At 37.9% G+C, this 26014-nt stretch overlaps 2 protein-coding genes across 3 annotated transcripts; both read left to right on the forward strand.

The window, feature by feature from the left end:
- The first annotated feature begins 2115 nt into the window (after positions 1-2115).
- def6c (DEF6 guanine nucleotide exchange factor c) lies at positions 2116-12857 on the forward strand. 2 transcript variants are annotated; one of them, XM_084111275.1, is made up of 14 exons: positions 2116-2274; positions 3826-3966; positions 5051-5233; positions 6752-6979; positions 7236-7382; positions 7461-7569; positions 7653-7870; positions 8747-8854; positions 9362-9528; positions 9641-9703; positions 9823-9967; positions 11002-11085; positions 11206-11296; positions 11453-12857. In XM_084111275.1, exons 1-14 carry the CDS (start codon positions 2179-2181, stop codon positions 11602-11604), a joined length of 1932 nt encoding a protein of 643 aa, XP_083967401.1. In that variant the 5' UTR covers positions 2116-2178; the 3' UTR covers positions 11605-12857. The 2 variants fall into 2 exon arrangements, with proteins under 2 accessions (XP_083967401.1, XP_083967402.1); XM_084111276.1 differs by having other exon boundaries at positions 2117-2274; positions 8753-8854.
- Positions 12858-16335: 3478 nt separating this feature from the next.
- On the forward strand, positions 16336-25934 carry atxn10 (ataxin 10). The gene is made up of 11 exons (XM_084112039.1): positions 16336-16542; positions 16748-16942; positions 17921-18006; positions 18105-18201; positions 18339-18506; positions 18607-18687; positions 20097-20253; positions 21009-21117; positions 21686-21864; positions 23802-23865; positions 25277-25934. Exons 1-11 carry the CDS (start codon positions 16427-16429, stop codon positions 25459-25461), a joined length of 1437 nt encoding a protein of 478 aa, XP_083968165.1. The 5' UTR covers positions 16336-16426; the 3' UTR covers positions 25462-25934.
- The last annotated feature ends 80 nt before the right edge of the window (positions 25935-26014 follow it).

Genomic DNA, 26014 nt, shown 5'->3' on the forward strand with positions numbered 1-26014 from the left:
AATGTGACTTGCTTGCTTGTTCTATATATATCACGCATTTGACATGCATGATACAATTAAGTTGTATTTGATGTCACCTGATGTCTGTACTTGGAGGAAGTGTCTGAACTATAATTTGACATGTTATTCTATCATGTCTCATGTGTTGTACATGTTGATTTTGCAGTTTTCTCTTATACTACCCAAGATCATAGTCTTGAAGAAGAAAAAGATCCACTTATAACTGATTTTATTAAAAAAATTATTACTTGGATGAATGCTTCTTTAAGACATTCTCTCTAGTGGTCTTTTAATGTACCTTTTATCGTGCTATAAGATCATGAGTCAAGATTTTTTTTTTATATTTATAGAATGCGATGAATGAGCCGATATTGCAGAGTAAACTATTTAAGAACTCCCTGTATTAGCTTCTTAAAGTAGCTTTATAAGGCTGAACAAACATGCAGCTACTAACAGATTCACTCCCACCTGAGCTGCATGAGTGAACCTTGACCAGAGATAGAAGAGCACATCCACTCACTACTTTCACACCCACAGATTTTCCACTACACAGTACCAGCTCGCCTCGGCTCTGTTTGGTTTTCCACTGTGTAAAAGTTGTACCTGTACCTGCTTCCAGGTACTTTTTTTCGTACCACCTCCGGCGAGGTTCTAAGCGAGCTGAGGCGATACTAAAATGTGACGTGAAAACAAGACAGATTGCTGATTGGTCAGAGAGAATCGTCACTATTCACTGCGTCATCATTGCACGCGCCAGACGGAGTATCCTGAATAAAAAAACAGCAAAAACAAAAACAAAAATAAAAACATCCAAAAACAGCATACACTCTATTTCCTCCATTGTCCTGTGTGTGTGGGTAGCGGGTGTGTCTCGCGCGTCTCGCGTAAAAGATTAAGTCACGGCAGTTTCCTGCGGCGTCGCTATGATGACCAGGTACTATTGTGGAGGTACTATCTGCAATGGAAAACGGAGCGAAAAGCGAGCCGAGCCGAGTTGAGCTGGTACTGGTTATTGAAAAGCGCCATTAGACCTAACTTAACCCACTCAAACGTCCTATGCAGGCAGTGGGGGGGATTTTGGTTTTTGAATCTGTTGACAAAAAAATCAAGAAAATGACTTTGTCAAGATTTTATTCTCCAAGAACAATCAACAGTAGCCTATACAATACTGCTTTTGTCAATACTTTTTTTTTCTCCCTCACAAGTGGATCATTGAATCATCCACTCAATTGATTCGTTGAACAATACTGAGTCGGTCATAATTTGCGTCTACAAATTTACTGAGATTTCGCAGTGTGTAAGCGTAATTTTACTACAGATGACAAAGCAGGTATTTTATTTCGTCTCTCTACTGTGATTTACTTATCTTAATCTCCCTTTCTCTCCTGGTTGTGAACTAGATTGATTGACATAGCAAACTGAACGATGCTGGAATAATGACTGATTCGTTCTTTTCGTTCCAGTAAGATTTTCCTGTTCGTTCTTCCACTAAACTGTTCATTCAGTGCAGTTAGCCTTCCTTCACAGCCCACACTCGAATCGTATTTACTTGTGTTATAGTTAGTCTTTGAAGGCAGGGAAGAACTTGCCTCGAACAAATAATATATTGAGTCATACGACTCTGTCACGTCTATTAAAGAACGATTTGTTCACTTAAAAGATTCATTCAAAACAAAACACCATGCACCCTTGTTTGTTTGTTTTTTCGTTTTGTTATAGTTTTACATCGTTCTGACGCAGTGTATAACACATTTCAAACAGCTTCCTAAACTGTTAATTTGATGGAATCACTATGTCACATGTAATTCGTTGCCTTTTAGCCTACTTAAGAATTTAGAGGTTTTGTTTATTGTGGTAAACTCAGTTGCACTTGCGTTTTTACTGGCGGTAGACTGTCCCTCCCACCTGGTGCATTTTACTCGGTAGCTACTCAGGTTGTGTTTTAAAATATAACGAGCTTCCTATTTAGACAGCATTCTAGACATCATAGACGCGTTTCTAATCCTCCTCATACAGTAGCTGCGGTAGGGCTCAAATTGTTGCACGCGCCTATGTTGCCCACAATGCTGCCTAGGTAGGCGGCTCACAAGGTTTTTTAACTACAGCCTACATCTCAGTTCCGCAATTTAAAGCGGTATCTGTCTCAGAATGTGAGCAGGATGTGTCATTACTGGCGTTATGGATCTACAAAGCGAGCTGCTGAAGTCCATCTGGTACGCGTTCACGTCTCTGGATGTAGAGCAGAGCGGAAAAGTGTCCAAGTCGCAACTAAAGGTCAGACCACCTGTGTACCTTTGACTTGATTCGTGTTTCAGTGTGTTGTTTGCTTTAACTTTATACACGAACATGGCTACACTGTAAATGTTTTCAACATCTGTGGGGTTAGTTAATTCAGTGTCGTATTTTCTTATCAAGAGCTACATGAAAATTGATCAGCAGTCCAAATAAGTCATGCCATATTATCCATCTCTCTCTCTCTCTCTCTCTCTCTCTCTCTCTCTCTCTCTCTCTCTCTCTCTCTCTCACTCACTCACTCACTCACTCACTCACTCACACTCACACACACACACACACACACACTTACCTTCTTTTTTTTACTTTTTTTTTACAAATATTAATGTCCCCAAAAAAGAGTTTTTGGCAGGTTTAGCCCACTTTTGGGTACAAATACGTCCTCAAAATATGGGTATATATGGGTATAGGTACACAAAACACCCTCATGCAGTAATAAATTATCTCAGATAGTCTTGAAAGCTTTTTTTCTTTGTGTTATATTTTATTTATTTTTATGGATATTGATGGGGGATTTTAATGGCATCATATGGTCTGTGAGCTTGAAAGTAAATACCAAAGGACGAAGTAAGCATGCAGACAGCTTTGACAGTCTTTCTCGTGTTTAAACATGTCCTGGGTCGGCCCTTTGCTTAAAATCTCAGCATAAACAGACGTGTTAGAACTTGGACTGAGAGTGTAAAACTATTATTTTGTTACGTTATATAACGGTCAGTTGCAGATGCTGATTGTATGTCATATCAGAACAAGGTCCCATGATCATGTCAATAACTTTTATAACCAACTCATTTCACAGCTGAACAGTGACTAACAGGTCAGGCCTTCAAAGAACTGACTTCACTTTTCTGTGACATATTTTGCAATTACTTCTTCCCAACTAGTTTCTAGGTAATTTAGGGCATGTACTTTATGAAATCAGTTCCCCTCAAGTTCGCATAGATATGCTACAAATTAACATTGAATATTTTCCACTAACAGTTGACCAGAAAGTTTTCAAATGTCTTATTTTAAAAAGTAGATATCGTTGTATATTTTGTAAACATTTTATTCCTAAATATTTTCCTTTAAAATGGTGTTAATGCTGTCTTTCTTTAGAATAAATGCTATTCAGTTTGATATTTTATTGAACACAACATTTTTTAAGTAGCTACATTCTTTTGGGGCCACTGTAAGATAGCTTAGTAATTTCACATTCACTTAAATAGTGTGTGGTCTTGTTTACCTACTATTGTGGCTACTGGCTGCCACAATGATACAAAATGCGCGTGGGTGCGTGCATGCATGCGTGCGTGTGTGTGTGTGTGTGTGCGCACGTGTGCGTACCTACCTTTGGTTGGGCCCTACGAGGAAAACGGCTCATAAATCGTACTTAATGATGTTTGAATAAAAATGCAAAAATGCAGAATGTTTTCTGTGAGGGTTATGTTTAGGGTTAGGGGTTAGAAAATATAATTAGCTCAGTATAAAACCATTACGCCTATGGAGAGTCTATATAAAAACAAGTGTGTGTGTGTGTGTGTGTTTCTCCACCAGGTTCTCTCACACAATCTCTATACGGCGCTGAATATTCCTCACGATCCTGTGGCATTAGAGGAGCACTTTAAGGACAATAACAATGGGCCAGTGTCCAACCAGGGCTACATGCCCTACCTCAACAAATACATCCTGGCAAAGGTCTGATAACTCTCCAGAATTACCAAAAATCTAAATTCTTTCATCATTTCCCTTGTGAAAAAGAAGTACACTTTAGCATACTTTTTAAAAGGTATTTCTGAAATAATCTACTTTAAAAGAATGTTTCGGGGACAAATGATTGAATGTTATTTACAATAAATTGAAAATGTATTTTATTACATTTACATTAAATGCAATTAGTTGAATGTAGGAATGCTTTTTGACCCAAGGTAGAGCTTTAGAACATTTTTAAATGTAATTTCATAATTCTGTTTACTTTGAAATATGGTTAAAGTGTACTGTTGAGTGTACTGACAAGCATTTATGGTAAACTAAAAATAATTATTTTAATTATATTATAAATATTTAATATATTTAAATAGATATTTATTATTTAATATATTTGTATTTACACATTTTAAATGGATATTTATTATTTAATATATTTGTAATGAAGTTGCAATTTAGTACATTTAAAATATATTTACTTTAAATATAATATCAAATAACACACTACAGTTACAATTATAACCAAGTACTTTACATGTACAGTACTTTAACATCAAAATAATCGTACTTTAAAGAAAAATTATGAATACATAATGACTTTATTCATTTGACATTATTAGTTAAGTGTGTTAAGCAATATAGTACGCCTAAGTGGCCTTTTATTTCATTAACATTATATCTGCACATACTAATAAACTTTTAAGATTTAAAGAACACTACAAGTGCACATTCAGTCCAATTCTTTTTCACAAGGGTTTACCTGATCTCATGTTATTTCAAATTCATATGACACTCTTTCTGCCATGAAACAAACAGAGAAAGTTCGAAGTGTTCAAAAGCCCCTTAAAGTGCAGTACATTCTGTAATATTTCTGCATTTGTGTTTCACACGGGTTTGAAATGATATGCTACAAAGTAAATAATGACAGAATATTAAATTTAAGGGAAACGATATCTTTAAGAAAAGAGAAAATGCTTATTGCATTTTAATTTAATCGAACACTGAGCAATGTCTGTTGGCGAACAGTGTCAGGTAAAGTTTGCTTGGCTGCTAACACTGCTGTGTTAATTTACAGGCCACAGAGGGGACGTTTAATAAGGAAACCTTTGATGAGCTGTGCTGGACATTGACATCAAAGAAGAACTTCAAGCCCAGCACTCAGCAGCGCCTGTGTTCACAGAGAGACTGCTTCAAACTCTTCTGTCTGTTCAACCTGCTCTCGGAAGACCGTTACCCATTAGTCATCATTCAACCGGAGGTGAGAGTGAAAACAAGAAAGAGGGACAGATAGACAGAGATAAGACAAGACATAGCTGCAAATCACCATGCTGAAATGATACACGCATATAACCAGACCCTGGCTGATATTAAAAATATTAATATAATAATATATAAATCTCCTGTTCACCAAAATAATACAGATACCTCCAAACAGACTAACACATTTAGAGGCTGGATGTTTTGTATGTTGAAATGACACTGCATAATGCTGGTTAGACTTTGTCCACACTAATAAAATGCCTTGTCTTATGTTTGTGAATGGCAGCAGTTTATGATGCTTAAGTGAGAGCTAAAATAAGATTTGAGAATCTCTCTCATTTTACTATTCAGATAGTGTTCGAGTGGTCTGAAGCTACAGTATGGTGTTTCTTTTTTCATATGCATCTGTTTTAAGGAAGGAAGTGACACGAGGATTAAAACTTCATATAGATGTGGTGGTTTCCTGGTGATAACGCTAGTCTAAAGTAGATTTTTATCAAGAAACCAAATTTGAGGATATGTCGTAACTTTCATTTCTTGCTGCTTTTTGTCACATGCATTTGTGTTCTCTCATCTCGTCCCATCATTTGGTTTTCTTCAACATAGAGCTAGCATGGTTTGTTTGAAACCCCTTTCAAATACGTTTTATGTTCCCTCTGTATGGGTGAATCTCATAAAACCAGTCAAGATTGCCATATTTCAACACAAATTCAACAGAATAAAAGAAAATATTTTTATTTAACATGAAACCTTACTTTTTTTTTTTTTATTTGTTACATTTCAGCAGTGGGAGTAATGTATTAATAATTTAATGAAAATAATAATAATGAAAAAAAAAAATCATTAAAGTGCCCCTATAAGTGCCTGCGAATATTCCCTTTCATGCAGTGTGTAATGTAGCTGTCTGTGAATGTAAACGATCTGTAAAGTTGTGAAGCCGAAAGTGCACGATAAATAAAGTTATAGTCTCTCAAAGAAGGAATCGACTCTGAACCGACTAAGAATCGACGCCATTGTTACTGTCTTTACATTGTCTTTACATTGTGTACAATCGCTGAGGACTGAGGAAGCCTCCTGAGCTGAAGTTTAGTTATGGTGATGACCATTTTGTTTCCGACATGCGCTGTAAGCGGTAGACCAATCACAACAGACTGGGCCATCTGGCCAATCAGAGCAGAGCAGGCTCGCGGAAAGGAGGGATTTAGAGAGACTGATTCATCCAACGAGTCGTTTGAGAATCATTGAAAAATGTGGTGATGTGCAATGTATATTATGAGAAAATAAGTGTTTTTGACCTTTGGTGCATGTAAACCTGTTGTAGGAGACTCCAAAACATTATTAGGAACCTTTAAAATGGCATAATAGGGGCACTTTAAAATAGGGTTTATATTCTTTATCCAGATATATAATATATGTGACCATACATGTTTTTTTTGTGAGATTTATCCATGTCCTTAACAGCTCATCTGTAGCTGATGCTAACGTGTGAACTCTGTTAATGCCTCTGTTAATTTAGTTGGAGTACCTGCTGAAGAAAATCTGCTGTACAATGAGTGTGGAGTGGGATGGGACATTATTGGAGGAATTTTTGTCCCAGAATGTTGATCTTCAGGACGGCATGTCAGTGTGGGAGTTCTTGGAACATTTGAGTGCAGGCCAGCTTTTGCATGTTGAGTCTAAGGAGGCCTTCAGTCTCGCTGTGGACGAAGTTTTCATGGAGATGTACCACAACACCATCAAGAAGGTGACTGATGCTTAGCGTGCAGCACACTAGGTTGATGCAGTATTATGAACTGGCATCTAATAATGGGAATCTTAGTAAATGAATGCAATCGTTTAAACAAACATCTGCAAAACTACTGATTCTGTCTGATTCTTAGCACTGCAGCATGGTCCTTTACTTCCTGCGTTGTGTAACAGATGGTGCAACTATTTACAATAATTTTATCTCAAGTCTTTTAGTCACATTCTATCTTTTTCCTATTCTCTTTATCCATCAGGGTTACTTGTTAAAGAAGGGGCACGTTCGCAGGAACTGGCAGGAGCGCTGGTTTGTTTTAAAGCCCAGTAGCCTGACGTACTTTGTCGGAGAGGACCTGAAGGAGAAGAAAGGAGAGATCCTGCTGGAGGAGAACTGTGTGGTGGAGGTAAATTAGCAAGTGTATTCCACTGTAAAATAAAGGTATCAGAACTTTCTCATGTCTCATAACTGTCATCACACTCAGAATCTCCCTGATAAAGAAGGGCGACGCTGCCTGTTCTGTGTGAAGACTCACATCAGGACCTATGAGATGAGCGCTTCAAACCTGAAACAGAGAGTAGACTGGGTACAAGGTGAGGAGCCATTATATGCAGCACTGCTGCTTTCTTGTCGAAGTGTCCTGGTTTCTTGAGGGATGATGTCCCGTGTTTTGTAGCCATCCAGACGGTGTTGAGGTTGAGGGCTGAGGGTAAGAGCTCTCTACATCAGGAGCTAAAATTGAGCAGACGCAAGCAGAGAGAAACCCTTCAGAGAAGCCACAGCAACCAGAGTAACAACAGTGAACCCATAGCAGTTGAGGCGTCGCAGCACTCCGCTTCGGAGCAGCAGGAGGAAACAGAGAGATTGGAGCAACACATCGAGAGCATCATTCAAGTAACTGATTGAATGCTATCAGATTACTCTTACCACATCCAGCATGTTTACTGTGTGCAGTATGCAAATTTTGACATGCCTACATTTCCTAAAATGGGCACTATACAATATACTGAAGCATTGGTTTTCAACCAGGGGCCTTCAGCAAATTTGTAAGGGGGGCTTAAACGTATTTAAATTAATAGATTTACTTTAATATATTAAAAGTAATTTAAGTCTGATCTTAATTAAAATTCTACAAATAAACCACAACCATTATTTTATTGAAGAACACAGTTATGGAATACAGAACATAATTCCAAAATGAATCGTGGTAATTTATTTAATATATTAAATTAAATCGCCACGTTAAATAAATCAATATATCCATATACAAGCAGCTTTCAAAACAAGCAGCTTTGTCATAATTTACATCAGAAATACCAAAAATATCTTGGTGTATGTGGAGGGAAGGGGGACCTCCGAATATTGTGTTGGTCATTGAAGTGGGGGTGGTGAAGGGTGAATATAGCACAAGGTTGTATCCCACAATGCAATGCATTTGACTTGTCCCTTCCATTTCCAGTGTGTGACAAATAATCTGAAAGTAATGACATGATTCTTGACTTATTGTATGATTGGAGCATTGAAAGATTTGTACACAAAATTAGATTAAATAAACAAAATATCCATATTGATAACTTGACCGCAGCTGTATAATTAAAAATGCCACATGATGATCATAAACCATAACATGCGTGTTCTGTTTCACATACCATTTAAAAAAAATAGTTGGATGTGTACAGTGTGTACTGTGCAGTATTGAGTAAGTAGTAAGTTAGTATTTAGTTCCAAACATCCTGTTACTTTGTCTTAAAAATAGTTTTTGTTTGCCAGAAACAGAGGGAGGTGGAGGCAAAACATAAAGAGGAAGAGAAGCAGGAGCGAGAGAAACAGCAGACATTACAGAGAGATCTGGAGAGACAGCTCGAAGAAATGAAAGAGGTGAGATAAAGAGAGAAAAAAAAAGTTTTTTTGCCATCCTGTTTTGTTAATGTGTTGTCACACTACATCTGCTTCTAATCGCATATTTTAACACATTCATGCACTTGTATTACTGACAAATCCACATTTTCAGCTTTATTACTCCAGTCTCCAGTGTCACATGAAAAAAATCATTATAGAAATAGTCCTTTAGAAATCATTTTAATATGCTGATTTGCTGCTCAAGAAACATTTCTTGTTATTATCAATGTTGAAAACAATTGTGCTGCTTAATATTTCTGTTTTTTTTTCAGGATTCTATATCATAAATATGTATTTATTTGATATAGCAATCTTTTGTAACATTACACATTTCTTTACTGTTCACTTTTGATTAATTTAATGCATCCTTGTTAAGTAACTCACCCCAAACTTTTGAACGGTAGTGTAAAGCAGTCTTCAAGATGCAACAACATTATAATGTTAGAAACAGTAGTGATAAAGTTGATGGTGTTGGTGCTTGCGTAGGCCAAGGAGAGGATGACAACTACATTGACTGAGATGGAAAAAGAAGTACAGCAGCAGAAGAAGAGGATCCATGAACTAGAACTCACACAACTTAAACTGGAGGAGGCGCTCAACACTCAGATTCACGCCCGTTTAGGAGAAGACCAAGTCCGACAGGAACTAGAGAGGTACTGTAAATCTCAAATTATTTCATTTTATTCACACCATCCCCAACACATATGAAGACTGTTGTATTAGGACAAGAAACACACTCTTAATTGTTTTCATTTGTACTTGCAGACAGCTTGCAGAGGAGCAGAACGCCCGTTTAGAAGAACAACAAATCCGACAGGAACTAGAGAGGTGCCGCAAATCTCAAATTATTTCATTTTATTCACATTCTACACCATCGCCAACACATGTGGACACTGTTGTATTAGGACAAGAAATACACTCTTAAGTGTTTTCATTTATACCTGTAGGCAGCTTGCGGAGGAGCAGAAGAAACTTGCAGAACTTCTCCTCCTCCAAAGTCAGCTGGAAACTCCTGCTTTTAGGATTCAGGATGACACCGCAACACGTCCCATCAATCAGCAACCAGAGGAGAGCAGTCAACACAACACAGAGGTGAGAGACAAGGCACAACTGGAGTTGGTGTGAAGACATAAAGATAGTAAAGGGACAGCGTATTTTTTAGGGTCGGTGAAATAAAAAAACCTTTTATCTTTTGTAGCTTTTATATGTTGTTCCATTTATAGTGAAAGACAAGAGTTGCATCCCAAATGACACACTATACACGTATACACTATGTACTCATGTACTCAACCATGTAGTGTATGCATTTTTTAAAGGTTATTTTGTCATTCACTGTCGGAGTCTGATGCCCCTCCCCCTCCGCGACAGTTGAGAATAAAACTTGAATTATTACACTTGGTTGTCATGTACTACGCTACCATTAAAATTTGGGGGTCAATATTAATTTTTTTAAGTACTCTCAAGCTCAACAAGGCTGCATTTAATTAATCAATAATACAGGGAGAATAGTAATATTGTGAACTATTATAACAATTTAAAATAGCCATTTTACTCCAGTCTTTAGTGTCACATGATCCTTCAGAATTCATTCTAATATGCTGATTTGGTGATTAACAAACATTTATTATTATTACCAATATTATATTAGTATTATTTTTGTGGAAAACATAATAAAAAAAAATTCAGGATTCTTTGACGAATGAAAAGAATTTATTTGAAACTAATCCACAGTAGTAAATAAGTTTCCTTGCTAAATAAAAGTTTTAATGTTTTTCCAAGAAAAGAAAAAAACTTTACCCTAAACTTTTGAATAGTAGTGCATGTCATCACAGATGACGTCACACCAAATTGGAATATACACAATTTTGGACTTTTTGTTGTATTTTTCCTTTAAACGGGCTGTTTTGCTACTGTATCTTTGTGTGTTAATGCCTTTTTATGATTGGCTAAAGTCCATGTGCCTGTGCAGTTCACATAGCATTTCAGATCAGGGCAGGTCTGAATGAGCTTCACATAAAGCAAATAGCTTTTATGATTTAACGCATGGATTGCCTGACTGGACTGCCCCTATTCTACTTACAGTTTGTTTAGTAGTTCATTAACAAACAGCTTTTATTGTATAAAAGGAGGCACCTATCCATGAATCGACTTCCACTGCAGTACCACCCTGCATCCAGCAACCAGAGGAGAGCAGTCAACACGACACGGAGGTGAGAGATTAGAAAAGTGTGGGACTAACTAAAAAGGGCTATTTTAGGGCTATGTGAATGACACCTCAAATCACGTGCTATTACTTTAAGTGTTCAGACTTTCGAACTATTTCTATACAGAGAGAATTGATGAGTCAGTCTACTTCCACTCAGCTGCTGAAACACTGGACAATTCAGCTCAACCGCCTCATGAAACCCATCGCACCAGGAGGTAAGATACAATCTCACTCAAATATTTTTATGACCCAAATAGTGTTCGGTTGTCACATAAGAATGAAATAAGCAAGATACGTTCTGTTTGATCATATCTGCGCAATCATAAATGGCTTTTACAATCATTGTTCTCTGTTCCTCTGCTTATTCACAGACAAAGTCGAGCATCTGCCAGTAAAGCCCACCTGTCCCAGACAGGGCCAGGCCCTCACTAGCACAGAGTTCATTACTAAGGTTCAAACAGGCGTCGGTCAAGAAAAAGGAAATGGTTACAGCCCATCACCGCCAGAGAAAGAGGAAGAATAGGGTTCCTAAATCTGTGTTCCTACTGTATAATATTGTACATGTTTTGTGCAGCAGGCTTGCCCTGTGTGCTTGAGTTTGGCTGCAAAAGCACCTCACAGGTCATATATGTACATACTGATCAGCTTGTTCATTATGCATTAAGTAATATGAATAGTAAATATAGATTTAGGCAGCAGTCAGCCAGATGCTTTTAATTCTTTAAATCAGCATTTTTGACTGTCCCATTTCAAGGCTCCCCATTGATAAAGTATTTGAAGCCCCCCATAAACTATTCATATTAAAATTCCAGTTTAAACATTCAATAACTGAATGTTCTTTAGTATTTACACTCAATTTAGATGATATTTCTGGTTATTTGTGATGAATATTTTTTTTTTACCTACTAATAGCATTTTCTCAGCAATTTCTGCCTAATAAAATATTTAAGAACTTGACATAACTGGGAAAAAAAATGTATATTCATTATAAAAAGATTGTATTCATCCCTCATACCGAATTTCCAATACTGTGAAAATCCTGGTTTATAAATAAAAATGAGGGAGCAAATTAAACTGAGAAATATTATGTCAGCTTATATCTTGTTTTTTTTAGTTATTTTAGCTTATTATAATGCTTGTTTTGTCTCGTTTTAAATCACGTTGAGGCCCCCTTGGAAGTTCAGAACCCATTGCTTTAAATAATAATACACTTCATTCACAATCAATTTGGTGTTTTTGTTACGGTGTGTAATTCTTTGTGTGGTCAGTAGAGGGGGCGCTTGTTCTGTGGCTGTTAACAAACCAAACCAATCAATAGATTTGTTTTCTCTCTTTCCTGCCCCTGCCTTATAGGTCAGAGAACAGGATCCAAAAAGTCTGAGAAGCCAATCAACATAATTTTTATTTTGCAAATCATGTTTTTAAAATGGACTGACCATGTCTAAACAATTAGGACACCCCCTTTTTGCTTAAAAGTGAAAAGAATCATGCAGTCTATTAATAGATCCGTGGAGGCCAGCAAGAAAGTACAGTTGAGTTTGTGGCTTTGAGGCTTCTGTTGAGAATGAATAATGGTTCTCTCTGTTAGTTTTGGGTGGTCATCAACAGACTGACTGTAAATGATATTTTTGAAAAGTTGTGGCCGTGATTTTTCCAGATACAGATCTTTTCCCCTTATGGTTTGGAGGGTTTCTACCTGTGGGTGTAGAGATTTGAGGTTGTGACAAGAGGAATTGTCAGGTCCAGAGATCAGGAAAAATAAAATGCAATACTTAAGCCTTTGTTTCACTACTTTTGTAATAGTTGGATGTATCCGTCTGTCATTTAACAATTTAATCCGCATATAATTTGCTCACATTATGCATTATGCTCTGGGGTTTTTTGTTGCCAAATTTAAAAGGAAGTTCACTGAAAAGTAACTAGCCTTTGTGGAAGTTGCAACAGATATATATTTTTTTTGTATTGTGATATACAGAAATTATTCAACCCTCATCAGGTTTATTGGCAAAGTTTCAGCTGTTTGCAATGAACAACTCAAACAAAAGTAATTGAAATAGCTCAACACAACAAATGTTTCAAGTGGTTTCCCCAAATTCAACTGAAAATGCAACTTGACTTCTCTACTCAAAATTATTCAACCCCTTCTTGGCAGGCATCTTTAGTACTTAGTAGAACACCCTTTTGCTGTTATGACCTGCTGCAAACGAGATGTACTGTATAACCAGAAACCAGCTTCTGGCAGCGTTTCTGAGGTATCTTATCCCATTCCTCATGAGCAATGGCCTCCAGTTCAGTAATATTCTTGGTTTGTGTGCTGCAACCGCCTTCTTCAAATCCCACCAGAATTTTCTATGGGGTTCAAGTCAGGTGACTGTGATGGACACTGTAGAATCTTCCTTGACTTCTTCTGCAACCAAGCCTTGGTGGAATTTGAGGTATACTTTGGATCATTGTCCTGTTGGAAGGTCCAATGGCACCCAAGCTTCAGCTTCCTCACTGACGGCATGACGTTTTCTCCTAGGATTTCCTGATACTTCAATGAATCCATCTTGCCTTCCACACGCTGCAGGTTTCCAGTGCCAGAGGATGCAAAGCAGCCCCAGAGCATCACCAAGCCCCACCATGCTTAACTGTAGACAGTGTTCTTTTCAGCATATGCTTCATTCTTCTTCCTCCAGACATACCGCTGATCCATAGGGCTGAAAAATTCCAGTTTTGTTTCATCGCTCCACAGAACAGAATCTCAAAAGTTCTGTGGCTTATTTATTTGGTTTTGAGCAAATTGGAGCCGACTTTTCCTGTGCTTTTGGGTCAGTAGTGGTGTAGTACGTCTTGGAGTTCTGGCATGGTTTTTCTGAACCTGCCTTTTCAGAAATCTGGTTGCAGCCATTGATAGCTTCCTTTTTCTGCCCTGTCCAGGTAGTGTAACCACTGTTCCTTTAACTTTGAACTTGCGAACTACTTCCAACGGTGTCTCTAGGAACATTGAGTCCCTTCGCAATCTTTTTGTATCCTGTTCCTTGTTTGTGAAGGGCGATGATATCTTGTCTTAACTTTTTGGACCATTCTTTTGACCATTTATCTAACATGCAGTCAAACGTGACACTCAACAAACCTAGCCAGTTCAGATATTACATGTGTTCTAGCTCAAGCACACCTGGTGCAACTAATGAAGCCGTTGATTAGTTGCATCAGGTGTGGTTGAGACAGCACCTGTCTTGCAGATTTGTGCTGTTGTGAGGGATTCTATTCAGGGGGTTGAATAATTTTGAGACTGCAGAAGTTGAATTTGGGGAAAACACTTTGCAACCTTTGATGTGTTGAGATATTTCAATTACTTTTGTTTGATTTGTTCAGTACAAACAGCAGAAAGTCTGTACATTTTGCCAATAAACCTGATTTGCAATGGGGGTTGAATAATTTCGATTACAACTGTAAATCTAAGTAAAAATGGGTTATCAAAAATGTAAGGTGGGGATTTAGGTTGTTGATTGGATGGGGACAGATCTGAATGCCAGCATGCAGTCGATTGTAAGAAAGGGGCAGGATTTACACAGATTAAATGATTGGTGAAGTCTTGCATACATCACTAGAGGCCAACTTTCAATCCCAGAAACTGGGGTGGACATTTTTGTTATTTTGTTGAGACAACAGATATTTGAGGTTGTTATTGGGGCCTTAAGGCAGTGCAACTTGTGCCGCATGAGGCCCCGTGGCGAATGGCCTTAGGGGGAAATGGATCCCAATTATACAGTAATCACATCATAGAGCATTATAATGTGTCTCCTGCAAGTCTGTCAATGAAAGCAATACTTCACTGCACCCAGCTGCTTCCCATGAGGAAGTGTTTTATGAGAACCATATTAGAGCAACACACATCCCCACTTCTATAATATTTCTGCAAGCGTTTAGCTGCCGTGCAAAGTGATCATTGATTTAGCACATATTTATCTGCTCAAGGACACCAGATACATTTGGAGTGGTGGAGGGGAACATTTTCGGCTGGCCCTGTAAGCCATTAAGCACAGTAGATGCTTTCAGTTGGCTTCTGTCTCTCATGATCAACGACTCTGTTTTAGGGTCTGGTAGCGGCAATACCCCATTTATGTATTAGCAGCGGGTCCACCCTTAACCCGAGGATATACGTCTGATACACAACCACCTGTAATTATATTCTTCATGCAAGACCAACTTCCTTCAGTGCATTTCCCAGGCCAGAAAAAACACGAGATGAACCACAGAATGGAAAGCCAGTGACCCAAAATACTCTGGCACTTCTGGAGATTCAAAGGGGAACTCGGGCCTTTTGTTGTTTCAGCTGGAACACTTGTCCCCACATCTTGTTTATGAAAAAAAAAAAAACTGGAACGATTGATGTCAAAGTCCTTTGAACGTTTGATTCAGATGAATGGGTGTCAGATGGCCTGGCTTATAATGGTCCGGATGATCTCATTCTCAAAAGGGGACATCAAGAAAGTTACATCATGTAATAATGTTTGGGCATCATCACAAACATTCGGCCTGCAGATCAGATTCAATCAGCATAACCTTCACATGGTGTTTTTCAGAGGAGCGCGAGTGATGGCATAAAATCAGAACTCAAAAAATGTATTCGTATGTCTTTGGATCCATTCTCTAATGCCACAATTTCATAGTCAATGTGCTGTTTCTTAGCATAGCGATAATATAATTTGAGGGTAATTTTTGCCTGTCCCAGTTCTTGATGATCCTTTACTGTATGGAATAATGGAAATGATATAGCAATGTCAAAATTGGTATTCATTAAGTGGTCTATTAAATTAACATACAATGAATTGTAGCAAAAATCTTTGGTAACACTTTATTTTACAGTGTCCTTGTTACATATTTTAGCAACATGTATTAACTGTAGTTATAACAGCAAATTAAGCATAATAACATGCAACTAACCTTAAAGCCCTATCTATCTATCTATCTATCTATCTATCTATCTATCTATCTATCTATCTATCTATCTATCTATCTATCTATCTATCTATCTATCTATCTATCTATCTATCTATCTATCTATCTATCTATCTATCTATCTATCTATATCATTTTCTGAAAGCAAAGGCTACTTTCACAGAGACTAAGAGGGTTTCTCAAATACAGTTCAGATGCTCGAATGTTTCTCTCAACTACAGTTTATAGACTTGAAAAGAAAATGAGCAAAAATTACAAGCAGTATTAGAATATTCACGTCGTAAATTCAATATTTTGCTGTCTTTTATTTTGAAACCTCGTGCAGCCGGTAGGCGGAAGTAAAGGTCTATGTTTACTTGCGCGCGCGTGTGTGTTGATGGCAGCCTCCAGACAGTGATAGCATGCAGAACATAAACCACGCGCTGTGTGAAATTGAAATAGCCACAGAAAAACTTACAAACACCCATCTTACAACTTTGCAAACTGTGACGAAAGCTTTACGGGATGAGCAACTCAGGTATCACAAAATGAACAGAAATGTGTGCGTTTAAGTTTGTGGTAGCAGAGAATGTTTGTTGCATACATTTCTACATGGATTATTGCTTATAATGATATACAAAACACCCTCTTAGTCTCTGTATCATCACCACAGCAACTTGCACATAAACCAGTTTCTAAGACATGCATTAATTGTTTACTGAGTTTGTGCTGTTTTGTTTCAGGAATAGTGTTGACAGGGAGGCTCTTGGAAATCTCTATGCAGTGCTGTCAAGACTTGCTGTGGATGTTCATCATTTGACTGAGGAGATGGATTCACAGGAAGAAGAAGGATCTCTGTGCCATAAACTCACTGCAGAGTGTTTCAGAGCGCACAGAAATGCCTGTGTGCAGTGCACTGAAACCCAGTGCTGTCTGAGGTAGTGTACAGTGGAGTCCAAAAAGTTTGATACTGCTAAAACAGTAGGATCAATTTAGCATTTTTTAACTGTAATACTACATATTTCATTTAAAATTAAATCAGTGGCATAACAATTTGAGTAAAACGCGAACATTTAACCACAATGTGATGTCTAGTTAATAATAACAATAATATATCTTATTTATAGATGCCTTTCATGACACTCAGTTATATTATATTGTATTATATTATAAAGAAATAAAAATCAAATTTCTTAGTATTTTATGTCCCCAGATTAATGACAGCAGCACTCGAGCTGCATGAACTCTACTAGTTTGTGTAATACCTGGGCTGCATCCAAAATCGCATACTTCCCTATATATAGTAGGCAAAAAAGAGTATGTGACAAAAGAACTATGTCCGAATTCACTGTACTCATAAAAGAGCAGGCAAAAGGTACCTAGGTGACCTACTACTTCCGACGAGATTCTGAAGTGTGCATACGATAGACATTTTACTTTGCCATGAGGCCACGGGAGCGGATTTATCAATGACAGTGAAACGACGCAACCGACACATGAAAATGACAACATGGCAAATGTAGTATGTCCAGATTACATTCATACTACACAAATTCTTACTATATAGAACATACATTTTTAGTGATCATGAAGTAATTACTAATTCAAAATAAGTACCTACTCAAGAGAGTATGCGATTTCAGACCCAGGTTTTCCAGCATGATTTGAACATCTGACCATCTATACAAAATCACATGATCAGTGCCACAAATTTGATTAGTGGCATATAAATATTACAGATATTCTTCATTATGTCATAACTGTGATTTATGTTGTTTTTTTAAATCCTAGGTTTTCTCAAATTTTCAATGTGTTCTCAGACTTATGGACTCTGTTTATAACATCATAATCGTTATTAGTATATGAATATGCCTGTGGGTTTTATAGCAAGTAGAAAACCCTTTTTATCTTCACAGAGATCTAGGCTCCATCAAGCTATCTTTTGAGATTTTGGCCAAACTCCTCAAGATTTCTTCAGGAGGTTCGAATGATATTTATGATGGTGGGTTTCAAGTGTTTCAGCTCCATCTAAAAGATCTTCTCAGTGAGATGGAGGGTAACGGGTAGAAAAATCAATGTACTCTCTCTCTCCTTTGGCAGCAATTCGATGTGGTATTCAGTTTCTTGGTAACATTGCTGTTGGAAACCAGCTCTGCAAAGATGACATCTGGGAGCTTGGTTTCCCGCACATCTTTTGGTGAGTTAATTTATGGTCGGATGGCCGCTGATGCATTTCTTATGATGTCAGTTAAACATGTGTTCACTGTTCGTTTAGTGATATATGCCACTGATCCACGTGCCACTTTTTTGTAATCGCTTCTTATCTCCTTCAAGGGACCTTTTGGAGCTCCCAGATGAGAAAGCTGTGTCATACACGTGTATGGTGATCCACACTTGTCTGGATGAACACAAGACAGAGCAGCTAGTTAAAGACACTCAGCAGTTTAAATTGTCCCTGAAGATTATGGACTTGTGCAGGACGTTGCCTGATGTGGACTGGACGTAAGCTGTGTTTTGTTTTAAAATGTTTCCATTGAAACAAATTTGGAACAAGGTCATCTGTCATCTAGATCTATTTCATATCCTGTTTTGGTCCTTACAGTGTCTTCATTGCTACACAACGTTTCCTCAAGTCGTCAGAGCTTATTAAGATGATGTACACTGAAATGACCAATGAAGCAAGGTAAAAACTCTGTTATTCAAATCAATTATTGCATGAAAATGAGATGCTTTCTAGGTCAATGCATCACAATACTGAGATTTAACTCTTGGATGATTTGAGTCAGTGTTTATTTATTTAGTTAGTTACTTATTTAAACTCTTTGTTACAAATTCTAGTGAGCTGCATAACTACACAACATTTTAGTCAACAGGCTGTTCCATATAATAGGCAGACTTTTAAATGACACATTTTTAAATACCTAAAAGGTAACATCTCATCCTTCATGCAATCCCAGAATGCATTGCGATGAACTTAGCTATGCAAATAGCAACTATAAAACATCAAAAGAAAAAACATTACATAATTAAAAATACACTTTTTTTTAACACACTTTTGTGCTTTCGGTGTACAATTATTTATTAATAATATTCAAATTAATTCCAGGCTAATGAGGTTCCATTTTGGTTAGGATGCTGCCTTAAAAGGTAATTCCCTATACAGACAGCAAAACAGCTCACTAGTGTCTGGAACAGAGTCAGACATCACTCTTAAAGCACAGTAAAATGGGCCATAAGAATTAATGTATCTTTTTAAATAACATTATATGCAGGGCTTGACATTAACTTTTTTGCTAACTAGCCACTGTGGCTAATGGTTTTCCAAAGTTACTAGCCACTCAGCATTTTCACTGGCCACAATTTTGACATCAATACCATGGGGAAAAACTGCTAGATATATATTTAATATTATCTCATAATTTGACAGCAGGTATATTAGGTGTCACTTTAAGACCTGAAACACAGACCCATTATACTGTTACACGTGCGTTTTCTTTCTCACCTGTTTACGTTCACTTAAAACTTATGTGAATACTTACCAAGACCAGCATTTTGACATTATTTTGTGTGTATTTGACTGTTTAGGCGCAATAAGCAGTGTAAAAGAACTAAATTTAGTTCTGAGAGGCGGCTTTATGTGCGTGCACTTTGGGTGTAAGTCCCACGCCGAAATTCAAGCCTTATAGCACCAAGAATATTAATCCAGAGCAAATGAAACGAGTGAGAGGGGGGAGGCGGGTTTGTGTGTTAACTCACTGTCGGAGAGATGAGAGAGAGAGAGAGAGAGAGAGAAAACGCAGCTGGTATCGTGTATCTGTTCTGTGAAAAAAATGAGTATTCGATATTAAAGTATCGATATGTATCGAAAAATCTATATTTTTGACAATACTACATTGCACTTAGTTTATTAATTCAGATGGCTTTTTAATAGACTAAACTTGAAAAATGTATATATTATATATAAAATTCAACCCGCCTACGTGGCTAGTTGGAGTGACGCCACTGCTGAAATTGACCCGCATTTGACGGGTGTTAATGTCAAGCCCTGATTATATGTGTTAATATTTTGTGTATGTAATTGAATGCTAACAGGCTCACACTATTGGAGCTGATATTAGCACAGCTTAGTGTTGTTGAGGAGGAGAAGGACTGTTTACTGCCTCTGAGTGTAGCTGACTTCCTGGCTTCCTGCTTCACTCATCACTGCAGAGCTGTTCTCACTCTGAGCTCTGAATCATCAGATGACCAGGTCGGTTTTATCTGCTATGCCCATACTGCACCTCTTCATGTTAGTAATGTATGTAATACTAAAGAGTATTGGGATCATATCAGATCACGGTCAATATTACAAATGTTTTTATCAGTAGATATTGGATATTTATTGTCTTGAGATTGGATAGCTTATTGTGGGAGTCTCTTTTTCATTTCATATTGGTACTGATTATTGTTTTTAGCATGTTAAATTATTTTAGTAGTATAGTATAGATTGTTAATATCTGCCATTTATTGAATAAAGGCCACAACAGTAGTAGTAAACATAATGTAACCCACCATTAAAAATTTTGGGATCAGTAAGATTTTTATTTTAAGAAATTACTGGTAATTATTTCATTTCGGAAAGGCATATTAAATTGATCAAAAGTGACAGTAAAGACATTTATAATGTTACCAAAAATTGTATTTCAAATAACTGCTGTTCTTTTGAACTTACACAGAAAGTGTTTAACATAAATTCTGCTTAATTTCAGGAATATATATATATATATATATATATATATATATATATATAGTATTAAAATACAAAACTTTTGTTTTATATTGTAATCAAATTTAAATGTTTTTATTGTATTTTTTATCAAATAAATACTGTAATAAAGAGCTGTAATAAATAAATAAGCATAAGAGACTTTTTCCAAAAACATTACGAAAATCTTACTGACCCCAAACTGTAGTGTACACTTTACAGATGATATACTAAGCCTAGTATTTGTTTTGCATTTGCAGGCGGCTATGGTCGTCATCAGGCTTTTAGACATCCTTTGCGAGATCACCTCTGACTGCAAAGAGTTTATGGCCCTGCAGGATCACTCTGGCCTTCTGAGCACAACAGTCGGTAAATGCGGAGTACTTGCGTAATGCTTTTGTTTTTGTTGGAGATAAAAATCCTAATGCGTTCTTAATGTGAATACACAAGCCTTTGCCATAAAATGAAGATGCAAAATATTTGTTTTGGTACAACTGCCTACTCGCTTTAAAAAGTCTCTTGTCTTGAAACGTTGCTGAGCTCACTATCCCTCATACTGTTCGTTTTGCAGATGAAAAACTAAACTGAAAAATTCAACACACACCCCTATAAGCATTTCCCACCTTTCACATTTAAAACACAAAGCAGCCATTCCTGTGGGGTGCTGTATGAAACCGACACCTCTGACAGGTCACAGCTCACTGAAGACAGACACAATCTACATTCTTCACAGACTCTCCTGTCATCCGTACAGCTCTGATGTCACACCTTAAGCATGGGAGTTATGCCAGCATGCATTTTTCTCTCTCTCTCTCCCTCTCTCTCTCTCTCTCTCTCTCTCTCTCTCTCTCTCTCTCTCTCTCTCTCTCTCTCTCTCTCTCTCTCTCTCTCTTTTATGTAATTTGTAAATTCTCCTTATATCTTCTGTCGTTCCCAGATCTCTTGAAAGATGTCCACTTACTGGGCAAAACCAGTAAAAATGTGTTCACTGCAGCACATGATTTCTGCTTGACGAGGCCAGGGGGCGCCGACACCCACCCTGCCATTAGTTTCAAAGCTCATCTCATTCGGCTCATTGGTAACCTGTGTTACAGCCACATTGTCAACCAGGACAAGGTACTGCACACAATAGTTCCTGGAAGTTATTGTATATGGTGTATATGGTGTGTGTATGTATGTATGTACGTACTGTACGTATGAATATATATATATATATATATATGTATGTATATATTTTTTGTGTATTATATATATATATATATATATATATATATATATATATATATATATATATATATATATATATATATATATAATATATTCTTAGAAAAAGAAAAAAAAAACTAAGAGAGAGGGCTCGAGACTTGTAATTTTTTGCCTGACTCCACCTTGCTTGCAATTCATCAATAAAACAGAACTGATTGATAGGTAAGAAAAACTGAAATAGTCCATGTGATTGCCAAAGGAAGGAAGTATTTAGCAAAAATCTTGGAAATCATCTTTAAAACTTCCCCTCCTGCGATTTCTACGACTCGTTGGAATGTGAAGGAATGTGTTGGCAATGAGTGATGAAACTAACGCCATAGAGCTTGCAGCCAAGTCCAGTAATGCTCTGATCAACGGACGGCACAACCCAGTCGTGGTAAACACATTAACAATACTGTGGTTTAGAGCCTTGCGCGCTGTCCATCAACCCAGGCCTGGGCTTTTTTGTTTGTGGAAGCTCCCTCCTTGAAAACTAATCAGGGGATTAACGCTGGTAGATAAAGGCTTGAGAACCAATCTGAATTTCATGCTTGTATCATCTAATTTCTTCCCCAAATCTCTTTACACTTTGTTCCCCTTCTCCTTTTTTTCTTTTAAATGAATTCCCTTGTAAGCAGCCTCCTGCCATAGAGGGATTTTCATCCTTTCAGGTCTTTCCCCTTCAGTCAGCACAGAGGAGAACCTAGTACCGGCCTTCCTAAATAGGGTCAAAGCACACAACTGAGAGTTCAAAGGTCAAAAAACAATAGCCAGTCTCCCCCAGCCTGCCCCCTCACTTTTTGACCAAAACTTGTGAGCACCTTCATTGCCTACTGCTCCCTTTGCTACTTTCTAATGGGTTGATCACACAGAACGCGCTTTTTTGTCGCGTCTCGCACTCGACTCAAGTTAAAAAAGTTAAACTTTTATTAATCGTGTCCATAGACTATATTACACTCTAGACTTGTTTTTTCAATTTACTGCCTTGCATTCTGTGTGAATGCCCCCTAAGATAGCATCATCTTTGCTATGGAACCTCGTAAATCTGTACTTTTTGGAGCCTCGTAATATGGACAGCTCAATGTAAAAAGCAGTTCCCCACATGCCACACAATTGCACTTTTCGCACAAAACACACTTGAGACGAGACCCTCGATTGATTTCAATAGAGTTTACCATTAGCATGTTACTGATGCTAATGGCATGCACAAATATTGGATAAAATAATGAATTTTAATTCAAAAACTTATTGGTATGTTGCTATATTTAATTTTAGTGTTTGCTAAAAGGTGTCTTGGGTAGATGTACAGTTGAGTTTTAAACCAGCTTTTGCGTCAGAAGCACCAATGCCTTAAAATGCTGCCTCTGCAATAGTGTACTACATGTGAGGATAGCCAAACAAAACTAATTCTGTGGCCGAAGCGTACAGTTACATAAGTTTCCCTTCGTTTTATTGCTAGTACTACTTTCTCAATCAAACACCATGATAGTCATTAACAGCAGAAAATTGTCAGGGCTCAATGGCTTGTGTCTCCTCTTTCTTATTCATTTTTTTTTTTAATGAACCAAGGTGGTTAAAGGGCAACCGCTGTAGCTCTTGAGTTACGATACGGACTCAGGGTAATGTACGGTATAGTTATAAACTGCATGTGACGAAAACCAGCGCAAACCCGTATGACTGCGCCAAACCAGAGCTTAACCGCATGGACTTTCCTCCATGGAAAGTAATTGTTTTCTGACCAGTCTGGCTCACGATGCCCCTGTTAAATACCATTTTCCTTTTCTTTTTTTATCATTTGTCTCCTATAGGTAAGAGAACTGGACGGTATAGCTCTCATTCTGGACAACTGCAGCATTGACAGCAACAACCCCTGTATCCTTGGTTGTGACTCACTTCACTTGTTTTTTATTCACACTGTGCTTTTGCGGTGTGTTTAATGAGCGTTTTCTGGTAACATCCGCCGCAAAAAATGCAAAGATATTGCTATCTAAAGTGTGAATAGCATTGTAATAGCCTTTAAATTCCATTACTAATGGAGGTTTTACCGCACTATTTGATGTTTGAATGATGGGTGGCTTGTTCAAAGTTGAAAACGCAGTTTAAATGTTATTAGAGAAAAACCAGCGCCTTGCCGAATGGTTTCAAGTCCCTCCACCTAGCAACGTCCCATGCAGAGAGGTGGAACCATTGAGCTGACTCACGGTCATTTTGTATCCCTCACTCATCAGTTTTCTTGTGTGAAATATCTAGTCATAATAGTTTATGAAGCTAAATGTAGGTATTGCATATATGAGTAATTTTGTGGTGTTGACAGAAGTCAGTTTTATAGATGTGCAACACTTTCTGGAAAACTTGATTGAAATCCTGGGTGGAAAATCACCACTTGAATGAAATGAAGTGACATTTTGTATTTTTATAGTGTTGACCTGCATCCTGCCAACTCTGTTCCATGTGAAACGGTTCATTGATAACACGACAATCTGATGTATTGCAGCTGTGTTTCCAAAGGCTCCTTGACTGATGCTGGCGCTGTTGTGTTAAAAAAAACAAAAAAACGCTTTCATTCTCTAGCGATCACTGCCGGTCTGTATTAGAGAAAGCAGGGCACAGTGCCAGCTGTTCTTTCACTAGGGGATGAGCCACTAAGCTGAGCTTGTGTCCTCCCGGATGCTGCTTCCTGACTGCTTCAGGAAGTGGTCATTCTTGCTTAATGTTTAGCGTTGTTGCTGGACCTGGTGATGCTAGTTTCACTTCTGGTATGGCCAAAATATTTATAAATGGTCAAGTAAGTTTACCGTAAAATTCACATGGACATATGCTTATATTTTGTAGGTCTCAGGACCCAAATTTTGGTGGTATCACTGTTGTATTGGAAAAGAACAAATATGATACTGATATATCATGCATCTCTTTCCCTTTGACGTTAATTCAGGAGTGATGTGCTATTACTATTCTATGTGATCAGATTTGCATCCCAGTGGCTATAAAACTGGTGAAGAATCTTTTAGAATTATGTTGGAAGTTGGGACCTGAGCCATATCTAGAGACCAGAAAATCATGGAGGGTTGGGCTTTTTGGGCTTGAGCCAGTATGAAAGCAATAAGAACACCCCGACAACCTCATAGCAACATATTAAAACTATTAAAAAACACCTTAGAGACCTCATAGCAACATCATACCCACAGCCCCCTTGCAGAGAGAGTTTGCACGGGGAGCGTACCACTTACATTTTTGTTCTTGATTAAATGTTTGATATAATAACTTTCCTTAATTTTCCTGCCAGTCATAAGCCAGTGGGCCGTGTTTGCCATCCGGAACATCCTGGATCACAACCTAGAGAATCAGAAGCTCATACAAAGCCTTCGGAGACAAGGTGTGGCAGATGACACAATGCTCAGGGACATGGGCCTCAGAGTGGAAGAAAGGGATGGCAATCTACTCCTCAGGTCCCTAAAGAAGGACCCATAGTTGATTAAGTGGAGCTGGGAGAATGCTATCCCGGGATGCCCATCCCCACACCCCTTAACTATGCTATATTACACTCTGGAGATGGCTTAAAACGCCCACACTGGGGTCATTAAATATCCAATCAGTAGTTGGGAGCATAAGGGGGTGGTCTGGGCTTTGTGTTCTCCACACAAGAGGAAATCAATCAGAGGAGCTTATCTGAGAGAACTCATGCTGATGTCTGTGATGCATTTAGTGGTCTTTGATTCCAACCCCCCCCTCCTCCCCCCTCCCCCCCTGCCCCCCTCACCCCCTCACCCCCAAAGTGGGATTCAAATCCTATGAAACAAGGAGAACCGTGTCTTCCTGGCTTTTCAGCCACTAAAGAGACTCTGGTGACCAACAGGGAGTAGAGGTTAATCCCTAATTCACTGCATTTTATAGAGACCAGGCCGCCTCTTGATCTGTACACATAAAGTTCGCCTCTGAATAGCCGTGAGACTCGGATCCTTCTTTTTGAAAGCTCTCTCAAGTTTTTGTGCTTAAAAATCGGGTTTGTTTACAAAGCCATCCT

Source organism: Abramis brama (genome assembly GCF_963993115.1).
Source record: "Abramis brama genome assembly, chromosome: 4".
Classification (NCBI taxonomy): Eukaryota; Metazoa; Chordata; class Actinopteri; order Cypriniformes; family Leuciscidae; genus Abramis; species Abramis brama.